This window comes from Phycodurus eques, chromosome 9 (assembly GCF_024500275.1).
Source record: "Phycodurus eques isolate BA_2022a chromosome 9, UOR_Pequ_1.1, whole genome shotgun sequence".
NCBI classification, from domain to species: Eukaryota; Metazoa; Chordata; class Actinopteri; order Syngnathiformes; family Syngnathidae; genus Phycodurus; species Phycodurus eques.
Window position 1 is genome coordinate 1,460,976 of NC_084533.1, and position 27,953 is coordinate 1,488,928.

General features: G+C 44.6%; 1 protein-coding gene across 2 annotated transcripts; it reads left to right on the forward strand.

Moving 5' to 3' along the window:
* The first annotated feature begins 1,242 nt into the window (after positions 1–1,242).
* Positions 1,243–27,924, forward strand: LOC133407655 (long-chain-fatty-acid--CoA ligase 1-like). Of its 2 annotated transcripts, XM_061685752.1 has the most exons (21): positions 1,243–1,338; positions 6,018–6,357; positions 12,473–12,587; positions 14,136–14,200; positions 14,654–14,755; positions 14,847–14,946; positions 15,078–15,253; positions 15,528–15,560; positions 15,695–15,746; positions 15,826–15,899; positions 16,529–16,606; positions 17,594–17,728; positions 17,833–17,967; positions 21,819–21,914; positions 22,096–22,168; positions 22,254–22,342; positions 22,408–22,524; positions 22,624–22,767; positions 22,931–23,035; positions 26,222–26,293; positions 26,421–27,924. In XM_061685752.1, the coding sequence occupies exons 2-21, from the start codon at positions 6,163–6,165 to the stop codon at positions 26,559–26,561; spliced, it is 2,097 nt and encodes a 698-aa protein (XP_061541736.1). In that variant the 5' UTR covers positions 1,243–1,338; positions 6,018–6,162; the 3' UTR covers positions 26,562–27,924. The 2 variants fall into 2 exon arrangements, with proteins under 2 accessions (XP_061541736.1, XP_061541737.1); XM_061685753.1 differs by lacking the exons at positions 1,243–1,338; positions 12,473–12,587 and having other exon boundaries at positions 6,266–6,357.
* Positions 27,925–27,953: the final 29 nt, after the last annotated feature.

Genomic DNA, 27,953 nt, shown 5'->3' on the forward strand with positions numbered 1-27,953 from the left:
CAAGACTTTTGGGAGTTCATTCTATGGACTGATGAGACGAAAGTTGAACGTTTTGGAAGGTGTGTGTATTGCTACATCTGGCGTAAATGTAACACAGCATTTCCGAAAAACGACATCATACCAAGAGTCAAACATGATAGTAGTGATTGTCTGGGGCTGCTTTGCTCCTTCAGGACCTGAACGAGTTGCTGTGATTGATGGAGCCGTGAATTCTGCTCTTCAACCAAAAATCCTGAAGGAGAATGTTCAGCAATCAGTTTGTGACCTCAAGCTAAAGCGCACTCGGGTTCTGCAGCAGGATGAAGTTTCAGCATTCAGAATTTTTATACATAAAAAAGAAAAAAGGCAGCACGGTGGGCGACTGGTTAGAGCGTCTGCCTCACAGTTCTGAGGACTCGGGTTCAATCCATGCAATCTCCACACAGAGGATCCCAGATTTGAACCCACGACCTCAGAACTGTGAGGCGGACGGGCCCACCGCGCCGCCTGCTGGAAACATATACAATAAATGATCTCAACAGTTATGATTTATACTTTGTTGAAAATTGTTACTTTTTGTGAATGCCCAATGTATATTTGCAAAATTACTCCAAGATAGACTTAATTTCATACCCTGTTGCCTTACGATACATTGTTTCAAAGACGCCTGCCACTTGCTGTCACAAAACAGAACAATACAATATTTCCATTTATATAAGACGTATTATTATTGATGTATAGCTCCTTTCTTTGATGTTGTCAGCGCCAAGAATGTTTTGTGGTTAATGCGTCCCCCCCCCAGTACAAGCACTCCACAAGTTTATTCAAGAGGAAAACTGTACTTTATTATTTTTATTTTTTTTCATTGCCTGGCGTTATCAAAACCGGTATAGTATGTAATCAACACTACACAGTAAAAAGTCCTTTTTAAAAAATTTTTTTTTTTTTTACTTTTGTACCAAAATACAGTTCATTCTGCATTTTTTTCTTTTTCCTTTTGCTCATCTAAAAGAGCTGAATCAGTACTTCTACTTTTACCTTAATGTTCAACTGGTGTGTAATGTTACAGGAGCTTTTTTTCGAAATGTTACTTGATATAAGAAGTTGAAGAACCACTGTGCGACAGTAACACACTTTGTAGGTCCCCGTCACTCACAGGGAAGTAAGGCTTTTTATTTTATTTTTTTACTTCTTCAGGTTTGACCGGAAATGTACTTTGTTTTCGAAGGTTTGACCGGAAGTTGTACTTTGTGACACGCCCACACTTGGCAACGCCAAGCGTGGTCAGCAAGAAGAAAAAGAAAAAGAAGAAGAAGAAGAAGAAGAAGAAGAAGCCGGCCCGAGGACTGCTCCAAACAGGTGAGGAGTTCTCGAGCATGTCGAACATTTCATCTTTAGCACCGCTGACCACAATCCAGTACGTCGTGGAATAGTAGTGATGATACCTTATACGTTCTTTTCCTGACCAACGTAACTTCGAGTAGTTTATTTATTTATGTCTTTTTTGGGACCAATGTTTAACACGTGCTGTCATTTCAAACCGACTTTTGAGTCATTTGTAAAATTACTGTCACTTTTGCGTGTGCGTCTAGTGTCCACTGTCATTTTTTCTGCTGTGTTCCTCAGTTGCACCCACAAACGCTGCAGTCAGGGAAGCCTTCATCAATACGGCCTTATATAGGTCTGCTGTCAAATTGGAGTGACGTCATTAAAAGTAGACTCTGAACGTTTTACTAGAATAGCAAAATGCCTGCGAGTAGTTTTGCCTCACTGTGGTAACATGCAGTTGTCCAACTAGTATGACACAGTTGTTCTAATAGTGAGGACAAAGAGCGTACTAGGACATGGATGTTAAGATAGCAATGTGACGAGATTTGCCCAAAAATGTGGGGTCTGATTGGAATGGACACTTAAGCCCGAGTACAACGCAGCAAGAATTTGGAAAATTGGATGCTGGGTTCCAGAGAAACTGAGTTTTTTTGGGATCGAAGCAATTGCCTTTTTTGGGCAACGTTTTTGTGTGATACGCCTGCAAATTAGAGGAAAACATCCATCCATCCATCCATCCATCCATTTTCTGAGCCGCTACAGTAAAATGTCATTATTTTTCAACATATATCCTCGCCGGTTCATGTCGTCGTCGTCGCCTCAGGGAAACCCTTCTGGTGACAGGTTTCAGTTAAAAATATCCAATCGCTCGTGCAGGCCAAAATTCCAAGATACGTCCAAATTATTGCGATGACTTGCCGGAAAAACTCGACTTAACTAGCGCAAATAGAACATTATTGATAAGAACAGCAGTGTGGGTAGTAGAAAAGGCTAGAGGGGTCAAAAAAGTGCCTGCTGGAAACTAGGTTGGAAACTGGTCACTTCAACGGGAACAGGTCGGACTAGTTTTTGGTCAGGCTCTGAACATGTGGACTTTCCGGTCACATTTTCCATCAGACTGTACATAGTGCTACATTATGTCCAATGCACTATCATGTGCTTGGACCTTTTTAGGAGCTGGTTTTCCTGGTGATAAATGTTTAACCATGATTCAGGTCTGCTGTCTGGGAGTGCTCGTTTAACCCAATGTTGTGAACCCACTACATACAGTAGTAGTACAGGATGCATTGACTAATTTATTGAAATGTAATTTGTTGTGCTGCAACCGAAGCGCATCAATGTTGTCTGATTTCGGAATGAGCTGCTCTGTCAATCCGGTTTGTTTTGCTGTCATCAGTTGATCAGTAATTACAGTGTTGTCTCTCTGTGCACCGAGTGACAAGTTGTAATAATGTCACAGCATTCAGCCTGCATAACGGGCATGAAGCTGAAACATCGCAGCAGTCATGGGTTGAAGAGAAAAAGCCAGGAAGTCCACAAATCATTCTGCAGTGATTGTGAAACAATACCTTGCTGTGTTGGACTTTGATTTGGAATACTTAAAGTGTTGCGTAAACAACCATTCTGCCAAAGTCATCAATTAACAAGGTTTCTTCAGCCCGTTGACCTTGTCTTGCCTTTCTTAGTCCATATCAATAAGTATGTGGGTATGGTATGACTTGCCACAAATATCAATACTGTAAAAAAAATAAAAATAAAAAAATGTGTATATATATATATATATATATATATATATATACACATTTGAGGTCACCGAGGTGGTTAAAAAGCTCCTCGGTGGCAAGGCCCCGGGGGTGGATGAGATTCGCCCGGAGTTCCTAAAGGCTCTGGATGTTGTGGGGCTGTCCTGGTTGACACGCCTCTGCAACATCGCGTGGACATCGGGGACAGTGCCTCTGGATTGGCAGACTGGGGTGGTGGTCCCCCTTCTTAAAAAGGGGGACCGGAGGCGGTGTTCCAACTACAGGGGGATCACACTCCTCAGCCTCCCTGGTACGGTCTATTCCGGGGTGCTGGAGAGGAGGGTCCGTCGGAAAGTCGAATCTCAGATTCAGGAGGAGCAATCTGGTATTCGTCCTGGCCATGGAACAGTGGACCAGCTCTTCACCCTTGGCAGGGTCCTCGAGGGTGCATGGGAGTTCGCCCAACCAGTCTACATGAGTTTTGTAGACTTGGAGAAGGTGTTTGACCGTGTCACTCGTGGAGTCCTGTGGGGGGTGCTTCGGGAGTATGGGGTACCGAACCCTCTGATACGGGCTGTTCGTTCCCCGTATGACTGGTGTCAGAGTTTGGTCCGCGTATCCGGCAGTAAGTCGGACTCGTTCCCGGTGAGGGTTGGACTCCGCCAAGGCTGCCCTTTGTCACCGATTCTGTTTGTAACTTTAATGGACAGAATTTCTAGGCGCAGCCGAAGCGTAGAGGGGGTCCGGTTTCATGGCCTCAGTATTGCATCTCTGCTTGATGTGGTTCTGTTGGCTTCATCAGGCCGTGATCTCCAACTCTCACTGCAGCGGTTCGCAGCCGAGTGTGAAGTGGCTGGGATGAGAATCAGCACCTCTAAATTCGAGACCATGGTCCTCAGTCGGAAAAGGGTGGTGTGCCCTCTCCAGGTCGGGGGATGTGATCCTGCTCCAAGTGGAGGAGTTCAAGTATCTTGGGGTCTTGTTCACGAGGGAGAGTAGAATGGAACAGGAGATCGACAGGCGGATCGGTCCAGCGTCTGCAGTGATACGGACTTTGTATCGGTCCTTTGTGGTGAAGAAGGAGCTAAGCCGAAAGGTGAAGCTCTCAATTTACCGGTCGATCTACGTTCCTACCCTCACCTATGGTCATGAGCTGTGGGTCGTGACGGAAAGAACAAGATCCCGGATACAAGCGGCCTGAAATGAGTTTCCTCCGCTGGAGATAAGGTGAGAAGCTCGGTCATCCGGGAGGATCTCAGAGTAGAGCCGCTGCTCCTCCGCATCGAGAGGAGCCAGATGAGGTGGCTGGGGCATCTGATTCGGATGCCACCCGGACGCCTCCCCGGTGAGGTGTTCCGGGCACGTCCCGCCGGGAGGAGACCCAGGACACGACCCAGGACACGCTGGAGCCGTCTTTCGGCTGGCCTGGGAACGCCTCGGGATGCCCCTGAAAGAGCTGCCCCTGAAGTGGCTAGGGAGAGGAAAGTCTGGGCGTCCCTGGTAAAGCTACTGTTCCCGCGACCCGACCTCGGATAAGCGGTAGAAAATGGATGGATGGATGGATATTGACAAGAAAAAAACATTGACAAGAGTTTAGGCGGAGCATAATGCAAAGTCAATTATCTGCACTGGATTATCTATATCACTCATTGTATTGCTTCCGTCAGTGTTTCCCTCATTCAGTAATCATCTCAGCTGACCACAGAGGTCAGAGGCCACTGGGGTAAAGTTGAGTGAGCAGAGCAGCTTGTTTTGGATTTGGCAAAATACTGTTCTTTGCTTAGAAAGTTGTGCTTTCCTTTTGGATTAATACAGAGTTAAGCACAGAACTCAGTGATGTCAATGATACATTCATTGCTTCTTTGTGTCACATCTTCGAATCAATCAGGCTCACTTTATGGCGACAAGCAGCCAATAAGAACACTCACTGGAACCAGTCTGACCTTTTGATAAATAGATCAGATCAACGAAATGGAAAATGAATCAGTCAGAGAGAAAGCGCGACAGAGTGTTGTTGTGCAAAGAGCCTTCTCAAGGGCAGGTTAGTGTGCCGGTTGCTGTCGCAGCAGTCACAACAGAGTAAGAGTAGCAACGGTCTCACCTGTCTGTTACAGGTGAGTTGGAAACAATTTCTTAGACCGTGGATGCGTGCGTATATATGAGAAGTCATGTCAAGAAATATCCTTTTTATTTTTGTTTTTTCTTTCAGACAATTTTCTGAGATTGTCATAGGTTGCCTGATTGATGGAAGCATGGTTTGATTATCCCCATTTCTGGTTCTGTTGTTACATTTTTCATCCTCGGGGTTTAGATGGAGGCAAACCTGTCACGACTCTGTTTATTGTCAAACAAACGTTACCCCCGCTCTTCTAGTTTGTAACCTCGTGTGTGTGTATGTGTGTGTGTGTGTGTCGTGTTAACTTGATTGACAAGGTGTGGGAGAACCATTTGAGACTTAAAACCATTGCAATGCAAAACCCCCTGTCATTTTTTGGAGACAAAAAAAGTATTAGTCTTTTAACAAATGAATTTGGTCAATAAATTGGAATCAAGGTTTGCATGTTGTATCGAGTATTGAAATTCATAAAGCAACAGTTAACCTTAATGCTTTTGTATAAAAACAAAATCGCTTCCCAGATTGATAGCTCCATGTTAGACTTTCCTATTGATGGCGTTACAATGCTGCCATGCTGTTGGGCAGAATTGTTTTATCGCCACATTTCAAATTATAAAATCACACTCTGACTATGTCTCGATTTTAGTGTAAATGACCATTCCTGAACTGCTTAAAATGTTTTAGTATGCTACATTATGATATCGCCTGGTGGACAGACTTTCCGAGGCAGATGCCTTACGTTGGCATTGAAAGTGTGAAACTATTATCAGCAGGTGCACCGTAAGTTCATTGTGGTTAGCAATGTTATGATATGTGTACACCAACATTGACTAATTTCCTCCCCATAACAGATACACTCCTGGCCTGAAGTGCTTCATACACTCCATTACCTCAGGCCGACCTTCAGAGCCACATTCTGACTGTACTCATCACCCAATCCACCTCGCCCAAGTGAAAACGCCAAACACCACCATCTGATACCTCATCATCAGAATCATGCTGAGCCAGGAGTTCTTGCAGAAGCTGAGACTGCCAGATCTGGATTCTGTCAGTCAGTACTGCAGGGGTCTCTCCATCTCTACATTAATCAGCATGGGGGCGATCACAGCTGCAACAACCTTCTACATGGCAACACGACCAAAGGCCCTCCCACCCATCTGTGATCTGAAAATGCAGTCAGTCGAAGTTCCGGTGGGTTTGGGGTCCTTTTTCTTGGTCACACTTGTGCTTGTTCAAATGAAATTTAAATCTGAGGCCTGTTACTCTACATGCTGCATTTTAAAGTGCTCTTGCGGTCTAAAATTTGGAAGCTTGAGCTCATCACCGTCGTCTAATGCAGCCCTATGGGGGGCACAAGCCAGTAGGCCGGTCCCAAGCCCGGATAAATGCAGAGGGTTACGTCAGCAAGGGCATCCGGCTTAAAACTTTGCCAAACAAATATGAGCGTTCACCCAAATAATTCCATACCGGATCGGTCGTGGCCCGGGTTAACAAAAAAAGAAAAGAAGAGTTTGCTAAGAATGTCTTGGAGGTGAAAAGAGTATCAGATCGAGTGATGAGGCTGGAACTTGAAATTGAGGGTGTTATGTATAATGTGATTAGTCCCTATGCCACACAGGTAGGATGTGACCTAGAGGTGAAAGAGAAATTCTGGAAGGAGCTAGACGAAGTAGTTCTGAGCATCCCAACAAAGAGAGAGCCGTGATTGGTGCAGATTGTAATGGACATGTTGGTGAAGGAAATAGGGGTGATGAAGAAGTGATGGGTAAGTACGGCATCCAGGAAAGGAACTTGGAGGGACAGATGGTGGGAGACTTTACAAAAAGGATGGAAATGGCTATAGTGAACACTTTTTACCAGAAGAGGCAGGAACATAGGGTGACCTACACGAGCGGAGGTAGAAGCAGGAACTGAGGACACTAATTGTTGAAGCTTTGTAGGTGGAATTCTTTCCCATTCTTGCTTGATGTACAGCTTCAGCCGTTCAGCAGTCCGGGGTCGCCGTTGTCGTATTTCACGCTTTATAATGCGCCACGGATTTTCAATGGGAGACAGGTCTGGGCTGCAGGCAGGCGAGTCTAGTACCCGCAGTTTCTGGGTGTTGTTGATAAATTGCTTTTCCTTTGCATAGTAGAGTTTCAAGTTGCAATTACGGACGTAGCGCCGAACTGTATTTACTGACATTGGTTTTCTGAACTGTTCCTGAGGCCATGTGGTGATATTCTTTACACATTGATGTTGGTTTTTGATGCAGTGCCGCCTGAAGGATCGAAGGTCACGGGCATTCAATGTTGGTTTTCGGCCTTGCCGCTTACATGCAGTGATTTCTCCAGATTCTCTGAACCTTTTGATGATATTCTGGACCGTAGATGATGAAATCCCTAAATTCCTTGCAATTGTACGTTAAGGAACATTGTCCTTAAACTGTTTGACTATTCTCTCACGCACTTGTTCACAAAGAGGTTAAGCTTGCCCCATCTTTGCTTGTGAATGAGCAATTCAGCTCTACGCAATGATGGCACCCACCTGTTCCCAATTCGCCTGTTCACCTGTGGGATGTTCCAAACAGGTGTTTGATGAGCATTCCTCAACTTTCTCAGTCTTTTTTGCCACCTGTCCCAGCTTTTTTGGAACATGTTGCAGCCATAAAATTCGAAGTTAATGATTATTTGCTAAACACACTAAAGTTGATCAGTTTGAACATTAAATATCTTGTCTTTGTCGTGTATTCAATTAAATATAGGTTGAACATGATTTGCAAATCATTGTATTCTGTTTTTATTTATGTTTAACACAACATCCCACTGGGCATAGTGGTCGACTGGTCCCAACTTCATTGGAATTGGGGTTGTATTATGAAAGCTCAACTAGTTTTCTGTCTGTGATACTGTTTAATGTCCATCCATCCATCCATCCATTTTCCACCGCTTATCCGAGGTCGGGTCGCGGGGGCAGTAGCTTTAGCAGGGACGCCCAGACTTCCCTCTCCCCAGCCACTTCATCCAGCTCTTCCGGGGGGATCCCGAGGCGTTCCCGGGCCAGCCGAAGGACGTAGTCTCTCCAGCATGTCCTGGGTCGTCCCCGTGGTCTCCTCCCGGTGGGACGTGCCCGGAACACCTCACCGGGGAGGCGTCCGGGAGGCATCCGAATCAGATGCCCCAGCCACCTCATCTGGCTCCTCTTGATGTGAAGGAGCAGCGGCTCTACTCTGAGATCCTCCCGGATGACCGAGCTTCTCACCCTATCTCTAAGGGAGAGCCCGGACACCCTGCGGAGGAAACTCATTTCGGCCGCTTGTATCCTGGATCTCGTTCTTTCGGTCACGACCCACAGCTCGTGACCATAGGTGAGGGTGGGAACGTAGATCGACCGGTAAATCGAGACCTTCGCCTTTCGGCTTAGCTCCTTCTTCGCCACAACGGATCGATACAAAGTCCGCATCACTGCAGACGCTGCACCGATTCGCCTGTCGATCTCCCGTTCCATTCTTCCCTCACTCGTGAACAAAACCCCAAGATACTTGAACTCCTCCACTTGGGGCAGGATCTCATCCCCGACCTGAAGAGGGCACACCACCCTTTTCCGACTGAGGACCATGGTCTCAGATTTGGAGGTGCTGATTCTCATCCCAGCCGCTTCACACTCGGCTGCGAACTGCTCCAGTGAGAGTTGGAGGTCACGGCTTGATGAAGCCAACAGAACCACATCATCTGCAAAAAGCAGAGATGCAATACTGAGGCCACCAAACCGGACCCCCTCTACTCTCGGCTGCGCCTAGAAATTCTGTCCATAAAAGTTATGAACAGAATCGGTGACAAAGGGCAGCCTTGGCGGAGTCCAACCCTCACCGGAAACGAGTCCGACTTACTGCCGGATATGCGGACCAAACTCTAACACCAGTCATACGGGGACCGAACAGCCCGTATCAGGGGTTTCGGTAACCCATACTCCCGAAGCACCCCTCATACAGGACTCCACGAGGGACACGGTCGAACACCTTCTCCAAGTCTACAAAACTCATGTAGACTGGTTGGGCGAACTCCCATGCACCCTTGAGGACCCTGCCAAGGGTGAAGAGCTGGTCCACTGTCCCACGGCCAGGACGAAAACCAGATTGCTCCTCCTGAATCTGAGATTTGACTTTCCGACGGACCCTCCTCTCCAGCACCCAGGAATAGACTGTACCAGGGAGGCTGAGGAGTGTGATCCCCCTGTAGTTGGAACACACCCTCCGGTCCCCTTTCTTAAAAAGGGACCACCACCCCAGTCTACCAATCCAGAGGCACTGTTCCCGATGTCCACGCGATGTTGCAGAGGCGTGTCAACCAGGACAGTCCAGAGTCGAGGTCAGCAGAGCCCCATCCCCACTATACACAGTGTTGGTGGTGCACTGCTTCCCCCTCTGAGAGGCCGGATGGTGCACCAGAATTTCCTCGAAGTCGTACGGAAGTCGTTCTCCATGACCTCACCGAACTCCTCCCATGCCCGAGTTTTTGCTTCAATGACCACCAAAGCTGCATTCCGCTTGGCCAGCCGGTACCAATCAGCTGCCTCAGGAGTCCCACAGGCCAAAAAGGCCCGATAGGACTCCTTCTTCAGCTTGACGGAATCCCTCACCGTTGGTGTCCACCAACGGGTTCGGGGATTGCTGCCACGACAGCCAACAACCACATTACGGCTACAGCTCCGGTCGGCCGCCTCAGCAATGGAGGCGCGGAACATGGTCCACTCGGACTCGATTGTCCCCCGCCTCGGAACAGGAGCAAAGTTCTGTCGGAGGTAGGAGTTGAAACTCCTTCTGACAGGGGATTCCGCCAGACGTTCCCAGCATACCCTCACAAGATGTTTGGGCCTGCCACGTCGGACCGGCATCTTCCCCCACCATCGGAGACAACTCACCACCAGGTGGTGATCAGTTGACAGCTCCGCCCCTCTCTTTACCCGAGTGTCCAAGACATGCGGCCGCAGGTCAGATGACACGACCACAAAGTTGATCATTGAACTGCGACGTAGGGTGTCCTGATGCCAAGTGCACGTGTGGACACCCTTATGCTTGAACATGGTGTTCGTTATGGACAATCCGTGACGAGCACAGAAGTCCAATAACAGAACAACGCTATGGTTCTGATCGGGGGGGCCGTTCCTCCCAATCACGCCCTTCCAGGTCTCACTGTCATTGGCCACGTGAGCATTGAAGTCCCCCAGCAGAACAATGGAGTCCCCAGCGGGAGCGCTCTCCAGCACCCCCTCCAAGGACTCCAAAAAGGGTGGGTACTCTGAACTGCTGTTTGGTGCATAGGCACAAACAACAGTCAGGACCCATTCCCCCACCCGAAGGCGGAGGGAGGCTACCCTCCCGTCCACCGGGGTGAACCCCAACGTACGGGCGCCGAGCCGGGGAGCAATAAGTATACCCACACCTGCTCGGCGCCTCTCACCGTGGGCAACTCCAGAGTGGAAGAGAGTCCAACCCCTCTCGAGATGACTGGTACCAGAGCCCAAGCTGTGCGTAGAGGCGAGTCCGACTATATTTAGTCGGAACTTCTCGACCTCACACACAAGCTCGGGCTCTTTCCCTGCCAGAGAGGTGACATTCCACGTCCCTAGAGTCAGCTTCTGTAGCCGGGAATCGGATCGCCAAGGTCCCCGCCTTCGGTCACCGCCCGGCTCGCACTGCACCCGACCCCTATGGCCCCTCCCACAGGTGGTGAACCCATGGGAAGGGGGACCCACGTTACCCTTTCGGGCTGTGCCTGGCCGGGCCCCATGGGTGCAGGCCCGTCCACCGGGCGCTCTCCTTCAAGCCCCAACTCCAGGCCTGGCTCCAGAGGGGGGCCCCGGTGACCCGCGTCCGGGCAAGGGAAACCTGAATCCATTAATTGTACTCGTCATAGGGTTTTTTGGAGCCGTGCTTTGTCTGGTCCCTGACCTAGGACCTGTTTGCCATGGGTGACCCTGTCAGGGGCATAAAGCCCCGACAGCTTAGCTCGTAGGATCATTGGGACACAAAAAAAACCTCCACCACAATAAGGTAACGGCTCAAGGAGGGGACTGTTTAATGTATATTTTCTAATAATTTTTTGGAAAACCTTTTCTTTTACCAGTTCGTCCAATGGGCTGTCAGTCAAAGACAAAAACGGCCTTCACTGCATTGTTAACGTGTTGTCCAAAATTATATTTGGAAAAAGCAGGTGGCTGAAAAAGCCATAAAAATGATTTAAGAAAAAAGAACATGTTCTCGCCACAGAGTTTGTCCCGATGCCCTCCGGACGACGTAACTTCATTCCTTCTGCCAATAGGCTTCTCAATAGTAGAACCACGATTTTAAATGAATCCTTTTCAATCTTTTATATGATGTGGTTTTATTGTGTTCCGTTCTTAAGCCATGATTTTCATTTCTGCACTTCTTGCAATTGGTCCTGTAAACGATTGCCAGGTCGTGACGTTGTTTATTCTGTGTTGTCTGTCGAGACTGAATGTGCACTTGCACCTGCACCTGGAAACTGGAAACAAATTGCCCGTACGGAGATCAATAAAGTTGTCTGGGTCTGAACGGGCCAAAATTCTTGCCAACTATTGTGAGAAGCTTGTGGAAAAATATCCACAATGTTTGACTCAAGTCATACAGTTCAAAGGCAATGGTACCAAATACGAACGAAACTTATGTAAACTTCTGACTTTGAAGAAGAACTGTCTCCCCCCAAAATCACTGTCTGATTATTCTGGCATTCGGCAATAGAAATAATTTTAGTAATCCTAATTGACCTAAAACTGGAAAGGTTTAGTCTGATTTCATGTCAGACAGAGAATCAAAAAAAAGCATATGCGTCTGTCTATATAGTGTAAACATCTGGTTTCAGTTGTACATTTGGAGATCCAGTAGTTTGAAAGGGTAAGGAGCAGATACAAGTCGTAGAGATTATGCTAACCATCAAGTTAAATATACGAAACACACGGAGAGAGGGAGAGTAATAGAGACAGACAGACTGACAGAGAGTATGCAATTTCACAGTTATATCTAAAAATAAAAAGTTAAATGAAGTGATAAGTAAGAACTTATTTTGTTACTGGCCAAAAGTTATTACGTTAGGTCCAGGAATTTTATTACTTACTTGGCCAGTTATTACGTTATGGGCCTGTTACTGTATATTATGGCCTCTACAGGGATCAATGCCTGTAGCATAATCAATTGCCATCGTCGGTTGAATTACGAATTCAATGTTGAAGCATATGTGTCAGTAAATCAGCTTCAGAAATGATTGGAGGCTAAACTGTTGCTCTCTTAAACATTTGCTCTTTCACACAGGGAGGAGAGTTTGTATACCAATCAGCTCTGCTGAATGGTGACAGTCTCTTGACGCATTTCTATGACGACGCAAAAACAATGTATGAATTCTTCCTGAGGGGCGCTCAAGTATCCAGTAAGTGATTTGGTATATCCAGAAAACACATCGACACATAACAATTGCAATGAGGAAGCACGTGCCAAGTTAATACCAGTTTTTACCATTATGTACAGAATTTTTTTTTTAAACGTGAGAAACCCCACACATGATGAGGAAAAAAATGCCAAGTGTATTCTTACTGCTCTTATTGCGTGTGGTGTACTCGAGATGACATATACAGCACACCACACACACACGCACACACACATAAGGATACCTCCACCAGAGAAGGAGTCTGAGCTGGTGTGTGATGTAGAAAAGTTCCGAATAGATCCAGTTGGGCTTGCCTTGACACACAGCTTAGGCTCTGATAGCAGTCCTCCTGAGAGGGGTTGTTGTTGTTTTTGTTTAGTTTAGTTTTGTTCCTCATAAGATGCCGCCATGAAGTTGGCATCCGTCCTCAAGAGCTCTGATGTTTATTTGTTGTTTTTATTGTCATTTGGTGTATGTTGTCCCTTGTGTGGACCTGTGGTGGGGTGTTTACAGTGGCAGCGTGACATTCATGGGAGGAGAATGTTGGTGTTCGATGGTTATGCCCTCTCGACGGCATGCTTGCACCGTTTCTGATGAGAGTTTTTTTTTTTTTTTGCCTTGAACTACTTGAACTCCACTTGGGACAGGATCTCATCCCCGATCTGGAGAGAAACTGAGGACTGTGGCCTCAGTTTTGGAGGTGCTGATTCTCATCCCAAGCGCTTCACACGCGTCTGTGAACCGCTTGCAGCGAGAGTTGAAGATCGCAGCGTGATGAAGCCACCAAAAGTCCCATGAACTCACTTCTAAACTTTGTTGAAAGCCTTCCCACAAGAGTTGAAGCTGTTATAGCTGCAAAGGGTAGACCAATATCACATTAAACCATTTGGGTTTAGAGTGGGATATCACTTAAAATCATAACTGAGTCAAGTGGCTGGGGAGAGGGGTGGGGGCTTCTCTTATAAAGCTACTGACCCCGGATAAGTGGAAGAAAATGGATGCATGGATCTACATAGTACAGCATTCTTCAAGTTCTTTAGCATATTATTGAATTGATACATGGCAACAATTGTGTCGACTGAAAGTGGTTTTAACAAGTTCAGTCTTAGTCCAGGGACCTTTGAGCAGTAAGCAGTTTGAACAGGAACTTGAGTGGTTAATATGAAACAAAATTAATAAAGTGTTGCTTGCACGATGGCATGTGACCATCTGAGATTAACACACATGGTTTTCATAGTAGAGGCATTGCGTCCGTGACATTATATTAATATGTTATACTTGTTTTGTGACCTGTTTACAATTTTGAAACCAAATGTTGCTGTCTTTAGACCTAAAATATTTTATATGCAGGACGGGATATTGGTATTATTGTCCCATGTTATGAACTTTTATGAGGTCAGATCAGGTTGTTTAAAACTTGCGGACTGAAGCAGCAACCGTAGTGATAAATGGAAATTGGATCACTGGATTAAGTTGGAAACCTCACGGTTTATTTAAAAAATACACAACATATTGTTGTATTTTCATTGTTTTTTTTCTTTTTTTCTTTAGATAATGGTCCTTTTTTGGGCTCCAGGAAACCCAAAGGTCCCTATGAATGGATGTCCTACCAAGAGGTAAGACTTGACAGGAGTTTGCAGTTGAGACAGTTGCTATTAATTAGATTTCTCATGAAATTCTCAGAAGTGGAATAATAAATTGGAGGAATAGGATCAAGTTGTCGTGTTGAACCCATTAATGCAGTTCTAAAATGCCTTCAATGAATGTGTAGTTTTGGACATTCATGTAACAGGCAAACAACTATACTTGTTGGCTCCTTATTGCAATGAAATTGACCGAATCGAAATGTGTTGCATTCTCTAAAGTACTGTAGTGTAGTTAATTTCTTTTTTTTTTTTTTTTTTTTTTTTTTTTTTATATTTACCCTGAGGTTTCTTTATATTCAGAAAGCCAAGGGTGGATAAAAATGTTTCCGTCAGCATTATTGTTAAATAGCAGTGCTCTATGGAGGCACAATGAGCAAAAAGAAAGTGTGCACATGACACTGACGTGTTGTGCATGTGTTTTAGGTGATGGAGCGAACAGAAAATCTCGGATCCGCTTTTCTGCATAACGGACACTCCAAGGCCACTGACCCCAACATTGGCATCTTCTCTCAAAACAGACCTGAGGTAAAAAGGATTGCACTTGGTTATAGCTCAAACTTCACTTCAAAAGCGTTTGTCATTGCTTATACCTTATTTTATTTGTGTGGGAATTTAGTGGACTATCACTGAGCTGGCATGCTACGCCTATTCCCTGGTGTCTGTCCCGCTTTATGACACACTTGGTGCAGAGGCCATCAACTACATTATAGACAAAGGTGAGAGACAATCACAGAGAAATTGAGAGAAGTTTTAAGTATTTTTTTAAATGTACTGTATATACAGTATGTACTTTAGGTTATGCTTGTCACTTGATTTTGTTTGTTGCCTTTGTTGCTGTTTCCTGTAGCCTCCATCTCCACCATAGTGTGCGATGTGGCAGATAAAGTCAACCTGGTACTTGACTGTGTAAAAGACAAGAAATACACCGTGAAGACCATTGTTGTAATGGAGAGTCCGAGCGAAGAGCTGGTGGACAGAGGCGAGCAAGCTGGAATCGACATTCTCAGCTTGCGCGAGACGGAGGTCAGCAAAGCGCTTCAATTCCCTCTTGGCTTGTGCCTTTCATATGTCCATGTTTATTTCTTGGAAATACTTGTCTCCTTACCATTTCTTTCCGTTTGCCTCTGTCTTTGGTTCCGTATGTGTGAAGTAGTGTTTTGCATGCAACAACTCATGTCTGCCACTTTTAACACATTCCCTTTTGATTGTTCTTTTTGCACTTCTCATTTACTACTACTTACTTATTTCTGTTTGCTTTGATTTTGATTTGATTGATGTCGCTTTTCTTGTTGAGTAGGCCATTGGAAAGGCGAACTATCACCAACCTGTGGTGAGTGGCTATTAGCTTGTTAGCACATTTTCACCAGACTACAAGGATATATGATTCTGGATGATTTATTATTATTATTATTATTATTATTTTTTTTTATTTTTTTTTTTACCTAAACGTCACAATGTCTCCAGCCTCCCAGACCTGAAGATATGGCTGTCATCTGCTTTACTAGTGGAACAACAGGTGATGCTCCTACTGTACACACACATACACGCACACACGCATAATCAAAACATATGCTAATATATATGTATGCTTTCAGGAAACCCAAAGGGAGCGATTTTGTCACATCAGAATATTGTGTCCAACTGCTCCGCTTTCCTTAAGCTAACACGGGTGAGTATCCAATGTCATATTTGACAAGAATAACTAGCAGGCACTTATTCATTCTTAATTCTTAATGGATTGTTCAGTACAAAAGAGAGATGCATGAACATTTAGATTTCTGGAGCACGTTCACAAAATTGACGCGCACACCAAAAAGTAACAGAGAGAGATGGCAGTTAGGAGAGAATGGAATGCTCTGAAAATGCCAGCGGTAATTTCCGGTTGGGGTACAGAATAGTTACTGATGAGTAAAATGGGACATATATAGTCGAGAAGCATTAACAATGAGCAACAAGACCGTGGTTTGTGACTGAGTTTGAGAAGATGTGTGTTCTCTACTTATATTGTGTATTCCTTGAAGTAGTAGTCAGAAGACAGTGTACATGTGGCTCGGGAAATGAACTAGTACCAGTTTCAATTGTCATGTCTTCACCTGTAAGCAGGTCTTAAACTGGCCACAGTGCTATTACCAACCAAGTCTTCGCAGATTGTCATTTTTTTTTGCTTTTTGGTCCACAGGTTTAAGAGGGTAGACTAGGTTTCAACGCTGTTTTGATTTACCCCGCTGTCTGTTTGTACGTGTATCTCTCTGTGTGTCATTGGGAATGCCTTGCGCATACCTACTTTGTGTGTATTAGGCCACCTGTCTATTGGGTCCCACGGATATCCATATTTCATTTCTTCCCCTGGCTCACATGTTTGAGAGAGTTGTACAGGTATGTTTTGTTCTTTTCCCCTTTGACACCCTCAATAGAAGGCACTGCTGTAATTCTTAATATACAGTGGTTCACGTCATGTAATTAATGAGACGGCCACAGCTGCCCTAGATTCCCATTGATAGGTTAAATTGTGTTTGCTTTCATATCATGGACTTGAAATATCAATTTTTATCTTTTGGGAAACTCAGATCGAGCCATGAAATAGTCATACTTGCTGCCATGTCAAAAGCAACATTCTTTTAATGACCAAAATATTATCTGTTTATGCAATGGTAATACACCAGTATGTAGAAGGTCTTTTACCAAAATGATTCTTTGCATGCTACAATATAATTGTTATTGTTATCAAGCGCCAGCACACCCGTGACCCTAGTGAGGATAAGCGGTACGGAAAATGGATGGATGGATGGATGTCAGATTATACATTTTTTTACTGAACAGAATAATTTGTTTCAGTGGTTGAATATTATCCATTTCCATCCATCCGTTTTCAACACCGCTTATCCTGGTTAGGGTCGCAGGGCGCTGGAGCCTATCCCAGCTGACTTCGGGGGAAAGGCGGACTACACCCTGAACTGGTCGCCGGTCAGTCGCAGGGCACATATAGACACGGACAGCCATTCGCACTCACATTCACACCGTCACTGAGTGGGAACTGAAGCCACGCTGCCCGCACCAAAGGCAGGCGAGTGTACCGCTACACCATCGGTGACCCGGTTGAATATTATGCTTGATTAATTTCTGACTTCTGACAGAGGCCCACTGAGCTGGCTAAAATTTGGGTATACAAAGGTGAATTCTGTTACAAACTCATTTGTGTTCCAAATGGTAATGGGTTGAGAACTCACTGAAATTGATAGAGTGCATGCAAGCACGAATGGTTTCTTCTCATTTTTAATGACAGATGTAACTCATGTGGGAAGCACTGTAGTTTAACATTTTGTCATGCACATTTCCCTACTGATCTCTAAATTTGATATATAGGGAGTGATGATGGTTCAGGGATCCAAGATTGGATATTTCCAGGGAGATATTCGTCTTCTGATGGATGACCTCTGTACACTAAAACCTACTGTGTTTCCTGTGGTACCTCGACTTCTAAACCGGATATACGATAAGGTGGGTGAGCTTAATAAAAGTGGAGCTTTGTAATGTGCAACGATGTCTTCCTTTTGTTTGTTTAATAAAACCTCACATGAAAATATAGAAATGTATTTCTATAGATCTTTGGGCAGGCCAACACTTCTGTGAAGCGGTGGCTGCTGAATTTTGCGTCCAGTCGAAAGGAAGCAGAGATGTCGAAAGGCATTGTAAGAAGAGACAGCATCTGGGATAGATTAATCTTCAGAAAGGTTCAGGTTAGTTAAAGCTCCTTTTATTCCACTATTTAGTCAACTGCTACATGTCCAAAAACCATTTGGTAACACGGCAGAGAACGGTTGGCTCACTTTCCTCTGACTAAATTGTGACAGCAGTCTTTCCCAACCTTTATTGAGCCAAGGCACCCGTTTTACTTTTAAAAAAAAAAAATAACACAAAAATCTCACATCACAAAACAAAAATGTCACAAAAAGTATGAATGTCAAAATGATGATTTAATCACAAATGGACTAACTCAGTGTGAAATCTGAATGTGTTTCATTCAACTCAAAGCTGATATACTTGGAGGAAGGCATGACTAATTGTGTTGTATGTATGTATGAATGGCAACAGATTTATTGTACCTTCTGCCATCTACTGGAATAGCATTTAAGTCTTCTGCCTGTGACGATACATCGCTGGCATAGATAGATGAACAAAGATATTGTTGTAATAGGGAAATAAAAACTTCCGGACAAAGTAAGTGAAATTATATCATGTCCTGTGGCACCCATGATGATCTCTCATGGTAGTGCGCCACTGCATCTTGATTCGGAATCACGTTTACAGGACAGAGGCGACTTCCGGCAGTAGTTATTCTCACAATCTCTGAATGTATGTGTATTAAACAAGACACTGAGCAGGGTGGGCACTGGGTCATGAAACCTCTTCGCCAATGTGGCTAAACAGTATACAAATCCCCCAGCCACACTTGTGTGTAGTTAGCCACAGCATCACGTGTTTATGTGGCTAAACCTTAAGCCACACTTAGCCAGGCCTAGTCACTGGGAAGCCGATCAGCGTTTAACGTTGTGGGCCCAATTAAAACTACCTAGTCATCAAACAGGTTTAGAGCTGGACGATTTGTGATCATACTCTTCGACAAATATTGCAATTGCGATTGAGCATGGGATTTTTCGGTAGGAAGTTTCTTATCTTCAGCATTATTCACTGAACACAAGAAATAAATTATTCTATAATATGACCAACGCAGCACTGGACACAGCCAACAAATAACTCTTTCCTGTAGGCCAGTCCTAAATGTTATGATAATTGATATGAATAACAAATATTTATTTTACTATTGAATTGTGAAAAGAAAACCTTTACATCACAGTAGAATATGAGTTTAACTTCATGCCTTGTAAAAAGGTAAGACTGTATAATGACGATGTCAGCAGCAGTAATCACTGCTGTCTGTAAGTCGAGTACAGAGACAAAGTGGAGAGTAACACGAGTGACATTTTTCATCACCAAGGTGGTGAGTACAAAAGCGTTTGAAAAGGTGAACTATATTAAATGTTAATTAATCTTCCTATCAATGAAAGTAAGTGTTGAGATTATTCACACATTTGATAATCCTCAAGAAGGATCTCAATGACTTCACCAAGAATTTCCCGAATTGGAACTTTTTAGTTGAAGATTAGCATCCATCCATCCATTTTCTGTACCCCTTATCCTCACTAGGGTCGCGGGCGTGCTGGAGCCTATCGTAGCTATCTTCGGGCGAGAGGTGGGGTACACCCTGAATTGGTCGCCAGCCTATCACAGGGCACGTATAAACAACCATTCGCACCTAGCATTCACACCTACGGGCAATTTCGAGTCTTCAATCAACCTACCACGCATGATGTTGGGATGTGGTAGGAAACCGGAAACCGGAAACCGTACCCGGAGAAAACCCACACAGGCACGGGGACAACATGCAAACGCCACACAGGCGGGGCCGGGATTTGAACCCCGGGCCTCACAACTGTGAGGCGGACGTGCTGACCAGTCGTGCACCGTTCCGCGATGATAAACATTAGTCTTCTAAATCACAAACTAAATGGGTGTCAAACTAAATCACAGACGTCAAACAGAGCCGGTCCGCCACATCATTTTATGTGGCCCGCGAAAGCAAATCAAAACTGCTCATTGTGTTCTGGTGTAATACCACTGAGATATGTGCAAGCAATTTTTTTGTGACCAATCCTCCTTTGAAAAGAAATATAATAGTTGAAAAACATGTTTTTATAGGCTTCTGATTTCAAAACTGGCTATTGATCAATGTGTTGTGTATACTGGATGTAATTACAGTATATGAGGTAATCTTTCATTTACAATTCCAATGAAGTGGGGACGTTGTGTTAAACATAAATAAAAACAGAATACAATGATTTGCAAATCAAGTTCAACCTATATTTAATTGTATACGCTACAAAGACAAGATATTTAATGTTCAAACTGATACACTTTATTGTTTTTAGCAAATAATCATGAACATAGAATTGTATGGCTGCAACACGTTCCAAAAAAGCTGGGCCAGGTGGCAAAAAAGACTGAGAAAGTTGAGGAATGCTCATCAAACACCTGTTTGGAACATCTCACAGGTGAACAGGCTCATTGGGAACAGGTGGGGGCCATCATTGCTTCCCTGAATTGCTCAGTCATTCGCAAGCAAAGATGGGGCGAGGTTCACCTCTTTGTGAACAAGTGCGTGAGAAACTAGTCCAACAGTTGAAGGACAATGTTCCTCAACGTACAATTGCAAGGAATTTAGGGATTTCATCATCTACGGTCCATCATATCATCAAAAGGTTCAGAGAATCTGGAGAAATCACTGCATGTAAGCGGCGAGGCCAAAAACCAACATTGAATGCCCCCGTGACCTTCGATCCCTCAGGCGGCACTGCATCAAAAACCGACATCAGTGTGTAAAGGATATCGCCACATGGGCTCAGGAACACTTCAGAAAACCAATGTTTTTGGTTTTCTGAAGTCATCATGAACTAAATTCAAAGTTAATGATTATTTGCATAACAATTAGTATATCACTTTGAACATGAAATATCTTGTCTTTGTAGTGTATTCAATGAAATATAGGTTGAACATGATTTGCAAATCATTGTATTCTGTTTTTATTTATGTTTAACACAACGTCCCAACTTCATTGGAATTGGGGTTGTATATGGGTTCACAGTTGTTGCAGCCCTCCAAGGGAAGTCACAACGACCAAGTGGCCTGTGACAAAAATGAGTTTGACATCCCTGTTCTAAATCTTTGGTGGTAAATATTAGTCGACTAACTTAAGCTGTCAGATCATTCTTACAGATTTCAAAAGCAGGACAAAGTGGTCTAAATTACAAAAGGGGGGGGATGTGGCGTGTGTATGTATGCCTTGGGCATCAAAAAATGGCTAGCTACGGGCATGGTTTGAGCCAGTGCCACCGCCGCTCGGCATAACAACCAAAGTGGATTAGCGGCTTGTGCATTGATGAAGAAGGCAGCTAGCTGGCTGCGATAAATAATGTGTAAACTAGCAGGAGACATTTGCCATCGACACTTAAAACGTACGTCGCGATAGTATGCATGCTTCCATTCGGTGCCAAGCGGCATCAGGTGAGCCTGACTGCTTCTAGCGAACAGCGGCTGGACGTCGGATTGAAGCATTTTACGAAGCAGGGGGACGCCTAAACCACTAACACCGTTCATACACAGCAGAATGAACACACTCACTTTAACTTTCATCTGGAAGGGCTTTTGACGAAGGCAATTTTGATTCGCCAGCGTGGCTAACGTGGCCAATACTCGCTTCGCCATATCCTGTTTCAGTCAGCCATTGGCGAGGTGGCGAATGGGCAGCGTGAACCCTGAATGAGAGTTATGAGAGATGAGGCTAATGCAAGAATGGCTTCAGTTTTTTGAAGACTGGCCCTGCCATACAGAAAGAAGTGTTACCCAGAATAGTAAAGTTGGTAGCAATAAAAGGGGTTAGATGACTGTCATCAGCGATTGAGGAACTGACTAGGATTTTAACGGGATGCAGCTGGTAGTGTTGATTAAAAACTGAGTGTTACGCCCTCTCCAGGCTAGCCTTGGGGGCTGCGTACGTCTGATGATAACGGGGGCTGCTCCCGTCTCGCCTACTGTCCTCACTTTCCTCCGAACTGCATTAGGATGTCAGGTAACAACTGCATTTCTCACAAGGTTCTCTCACTTAGACAAAGTATATCCAGCTGTGGCATCTCATCTGTAATAACCCAAATTACAATCCTTCTTTATCGTAATCTTCCGATGTTACGATGTGAAGATTAAAACAAACTCACAATGACAGGAGCACTAATACCGGTTTTGTTCAATTTTAGTTCTATGAAGGCTATGGACAGACAGAGTGTACCGCTGGTTGCACCATGACCATGCCAGGTGACTGGACTGCCGGTATGACACTCTTTCTGAGCTACCAATAAAATATTGTTGTATACCAGCAGAAAAGTGAGGGACTGCCTTTGACCTCATTTTCCAGGTCACGTTGGTGCTCCTCTGCCTTGTAACTTCATCAAGCTGGTAGATGTGGCTGAAATGAACTACCTGGCTGTAAATGGCGAAGGAGAGGTGACAGATTTCAAATCTTACCAAATGTGCATTCACACTGCTAAGTTTGTTTGTGTGCATTTTAGGTGTGTGTGAAAGGTCCCAACGTGTTCCAGGGTTACCTGAATGAGCCGGAGAAGACTGCAGAGACTATTGATGCTGATGGATGGGTTCACACTGGAGACATTGGGAAATGGCTTCCTGTGAGGATTGGAATCTACTCTCCTTGCAGTATTTGTGATAGTCTGGAGAGGTAATGTAAATAATTTGTACCCCTGTATCATTCAAATGTGTATTTGCAGAATGGCACACTAAAGATTGTGGATAGGAAGAAGCACATCTTCAAACTGTCTCAGGGGGAATACATAGCTCCCGAGAAGATAGAGAATGTCTATGTGAGGAGTGATGCCGTGGCACAGGTTTTCGTGCATGGAGACAGTCTACAGGTAAGGAAATGGGTTTACTCTAACTGTGAGGGTGACCACGCAATATAATGATTTCAGAATTTTGTATTAGTGCAAATATTCAGTCAATTCTCTGTTATGTAATCATTACAGAACCCTTACAGCAGCTCCTCTTGAGAAATTGCATTTGTGTTCTTTTCCACAGAGTTTTCTGGTAGCAGTGGTGGTTCCGGACCATGACTTCCTGTGTGGTTGGACCAAGAGGACCATGGGAGTGGAGGGCAGCTATAATGCACTTTGCAGTAGAGCGGTAATAATAACAAACTTTGTACTACACTTCTTCTTTTTCTTTGGGCTTGTCCCTTTAGGGGTCGCCACAGCGCGTCATCCTTTTCCATGTCAGCCTATCTCCTGCATCGTCCTCTCGAACACCAACTGCCCTCATGTCTTCCCTCACGACATGCACCAACATTCTCTTTGGTCTTCCTCTCGCTCTCTTGCCTGGCAGCTCCATCCGCATCATCCTTCTACCAATATACTCACTATTTCTCCTCTGGACGTGTCCAAACCATCGAAGTTTGCTCTCTCTAACTTTGTCTCCAAAACATCGAACCTTGGCTGTCCCTCCGATGAGCTCATTTCTAATTTTATCCAACCTGGTCACTCTGAGAACGAACCTCAACATTTCCGGCACCTCCAGCTCTGCTTCCTGTCGTCTCTTCAGTGCCACTGTCTCTAATCCGTACATCATGGCTGGCCTCACCACTGTCTTCTAGACGTTGCCCTTCATCCTAGCAGAGACTCTTCTGTCACATAACACACCTGACACCTTCCTGAATCAGAATCATCTTTATTTGCCAAGTATGTCCAAAAAACACACAAGGAATTTGTCTCCGGTAGTTGGAGCTGCTCTAGTACGACAACAGACAGTCAATTGATAGAGAACACTTTTGAGACATAAAGACACCCGTTCCAACCTGCTTGGACCCATTTCTTCACTTCCTGACCACACTCCCCATTGCTCTGGACCGTTGACCCCAAGTATTTCAAGTCCTCCAGCCTTGCTATCTCTTCTCCCTGGAGCCTCACTCTTCCCCCACCACCCCTCTCATTCATGCACATGTATTCTGTCTTACTTCGGCTAATCTTCATTCCTCTTCTTTCCAGTGCATGCCTCCATCTTTCTAACTGTTCCTCCAGCTGCTCCCTGCTTTCACTGCAGATCACAATGTCATCTGCAAACATCATGGTCTACGGGGATTCCAGTCTAACCTCATCTGTAAGCCTATCCATCACTACTGCAAAAAGGAAGGGGCTCAGGGCTGATCCCTGATCCAGTCCACGTCCACCTTAAATTCGTCTGTCACACCTACAGCACACCTCACCGCTGTTCTGCTGCCCTCGTACATGTCCTGTATTTTTCTTACATACTTCTCTGCCACTCCAGACTTGCGCATGCAGTACCACAGTTCCTCTCTGGGTACTCTGTCATAGTCTTTCTCTAGATCCACAAAGACACAACGAAGCTCCTTCTGACCTTCTCTGTACTTTTCCATCAACATCCTCAAGGCAAATAATGCATCTGTGGTACTCTTTGTAGGCATGAAACCATACTGTTGCTCCCAAATACTCACTTCTGTCCTGAGTCTAGCCTCCACTACTCTTTCCCATAACTTCATTGTGTGGCTCATTACTTTATTCCTCTATAGCTTCCACAGCTCTGCACATCACCCTTGTTCTTAAAAATGGGCACCAGCACCTTTCCTCCATTCTTCAGGCATCTTCTCACCCTCTAGAGTTCTATTGAACAAGCTGGTCAAAAACACCACAGCCACCTCTCCTAGATGCTTCCATACCTCCACAGGAATGTCATCAGGACCAACTGCCTTTCCATTTTTCTTCCTCTTTCATGCCTTTCTCACTTCCCCCTGACTAATCATTGTCACTTCCTGGTCCACCACACTTCCCTCTTCTACTCTCCCTTCTCTCTCATGTTCCTCATTCATCAACTCCTCAAAGTATTCTATCTATCTAGCACACTACTGGCAACAGTCAACATATTCCCATCTCTATCCCTGTCTGGCCAACCTATATGGATCCTTTTCTCCTTCTTTAGTGTCCAACCTGGCATACATGTCATCATACGCCTCTTGTTTGGCCTTTGCCACCTCTACCTTTGCCCTATGTCGCATCTCCATGTATTCCTTTCACCTCTCCTCGGTCCTCTCATTGTCCCACTTCTTTTTAGCTAAACTTTTTCCTTGTATGATTTCCTGTACTGTGAGGTTCCACCACCAAGTCTCCTTCCCTCCTTTCCTGCCAGAAGATAAACCAAGTATTGTCCTGCCTGCCTCTCTGATCGCCTTGGCTGCAGTGCTCCAGTCTTCTGGAACCTCCTCCCGTCCACCGAGAGCCTGTCTCACCTCTTCCCGAAAAGCTGCACAACACTCGTCCTGTCTCAGCTTCCACCACATGGTTCTCTGCTCTGCTTTTGTCTTCCTAATCTTCCTCCCCACCACCAGAGTCATCTTACACACCACCATCCTATGCTGTCTAGCCACACTCTCCCCTACCACTACCTTACAGTCGGTAACCTCCTTCAGAGAAGATGTAATCCACCTGTGTGCTTCTATCACCGCTCTTGTAGGTCACCCTATGTTCCTGCCTCTTCTGGAAAAAAGTGTTCACTACAGCCATTTGCATCCTTGTTGCAAAGTCTACCACTTGTCCTTCCAAGTTCTTTTCCTGGATGCCATCACTTCTTCATCACCCCTGGTTCCTTCACCAACATGTCCATCACAATCTGCACCAATCACGGCTCTCTCTTTGTTGGGATGCTCAGAACTACTTCGTCTAGCTCCTTCCAGAATTTCTCTTTCACCTCTAGGTCACATCCTACCTGGTGGGCATAGCCACTAATCACATTACACATAACACCCTCAATTTCAAATTTCAGCCCCGAAACTTCTAGCCTTAGTGCCTTTCCACCTGGTCTCCTGGACACACAATATATCAACCTTTCTCCTCATCATCATGTCAACCAACTCCCGAGATTTTCCTGTCATAGTCCCAACATTCAAAGTCCCCACATTCAGTTCGAGGCTCTGTGCTTTCCTCTTCTCTTTCTGCCGAAGAACCCGCTTTCCACCTCCTCTTCTTCTTCTTCGACTTTGACCCACAGTAGCTGAATTTGCAACGGCGCCCCGCAGGTTGACGGCGCCGGTGGCGTACGTTGTTAACCCGGGCCACGACCGATCCGGTATGGAATTCTTTGGATGAACGCTCATATTTTTTTTGGGGCAAAGTTTTAAGCCGGATGCCCTTCCTGATGTAACCCTCTGCATTTATCCGGGCTTGGGACCGGCCTACAGTTTGCACTGGCCTGTCCCCCCCATCGGACTGCATTTACACTATGCTAAAAAAATATGTTTCTTATCAGAGTAATAGCTCGGTCCCACGACAGTATTTATTGAGACTTTTTTTTCTGTCTGTGCAGGATGTCAAGGCGGCCATCTTGGACGACATGGTGCGACTCGGCAAGGAAGCCGGCCTCAAGTCGTTTGAGCAGGTATAAAAAGATCATGAAAGTATAGGTTTTGTTTTACTCACTGTTTGCGTTTGATCAGCATTCCTCGTTGTTATGGTCTCGGCAGGATTATCTTTTCTCACAAAATGTTGGTGTTTGTGTCTTCCAGGTGAAGGCCATATGTCTCCATCCTGAGCTCTTCTCAATCGACAATGGTCTGCTCACGCCAACACTGAAAGCCAAGAGAAACGAATTGAGACAACACTTTAGATCCCAGATGGATGAGCTATACGTTGGCATCAAGATGTAGGAGAACAGGAAGAAGTGCGGATGGAAAGATAGCCAAGAACGAAGGGCAGACACACACCAAATGATGGAACATGCCATTTCACTCCAAAGGAAGTTTTCACGTCAGACCTCATACTGTGAGCTGTTATATAGCTGTTAATGAAAGACTTGCATTTTTTACCCCCACAATTTAAACCAGTTCCCAAGTGTCTTAATCGTATGTCTGTGACATGCGCCTGTCCAAATACCCAAAAGATCAAGAATTATAACACACCGCAACATCCACTTTTAACACCCTGCGTGAAGTTATTCGGTTTCGATGTCCTACGGGCCCAATCCCATATGGGTTTTGTTACCATGACTACTAGGAGCCGAGCTTCTTGAACCAGAGTCTTAAAAAGTGAGGGCAAACTTGCCACAGGCACCGTATAGCCACCAGACCGCAAACTACTGGAGAGAGGACTTTTTCACTGTTCTGCAGAATTACATGTGCAAATTAGTGTAGTAGATGCATTTGGCACATACAGTGGGCACATCGCCAAACTCAATTATTCTACTTCAATTTAGCCGAATGTTTACTGTAAATAACACTCATACAGTAAATACTGTATACCAACTTCTGAATACTTTCCGTACACACTGTAAGTGCTTTTTATGAGCAGCTAATGCTAATCTATGCAACCAACAAAACTCATTGCTGCGCTGATTCTCTTTTGGCTTTGTCGCAGTGTTTCACTCCGTGTCGTCCAGCTGTTGTTTGAAAGACCTGGGCGGATAAACTGTGTGGGCCATATTATGCACATTTGACACACTATTGCATCTCAAACTGGCAAAATTCAGGATGGCTTGCCTACAGTCGCATTTTCGGAAACAGGCAGTTCACAAAATACTTACTTGGTTGTTTAATTTCATATTAATGGATTGTCGGGCACTCCAAAGGCCCAATTATTTGCACACAAACAGTCCAGAATACAGTACATGTACATTTTTCACATTATGACCCCTTTAAATGGTGATGGAAGAGTGTTTCTTGCCATAACTTTGTACACAAAAATACACACGTAATTTTTACTTTAAAAAAAAAATAATAATAAAATCATTTGCCCTACTAAATGAGTTTAATGAACAAAGATTCCATTCTTGTTTTTGTTGAAATTTTTTTGTGAATGACTAACAATGCAACCAACCAACCTACTAACTAATCAACAAAAGGAAAAATCGATAAATAATAATAATCCTCAGGAAAAGAACAATTACAGGACAAATGGAAAATATTCTAATATATGTAATTTGATTGTTTCTTTATAATTGAATTATATAATTATTGAAATGTGTATGTGTATTGAAAAGAGTTGTGTGCTTGATATAATTATTTTTACTGTATTTGTATGTATGTATTGACATTGTAATGTTT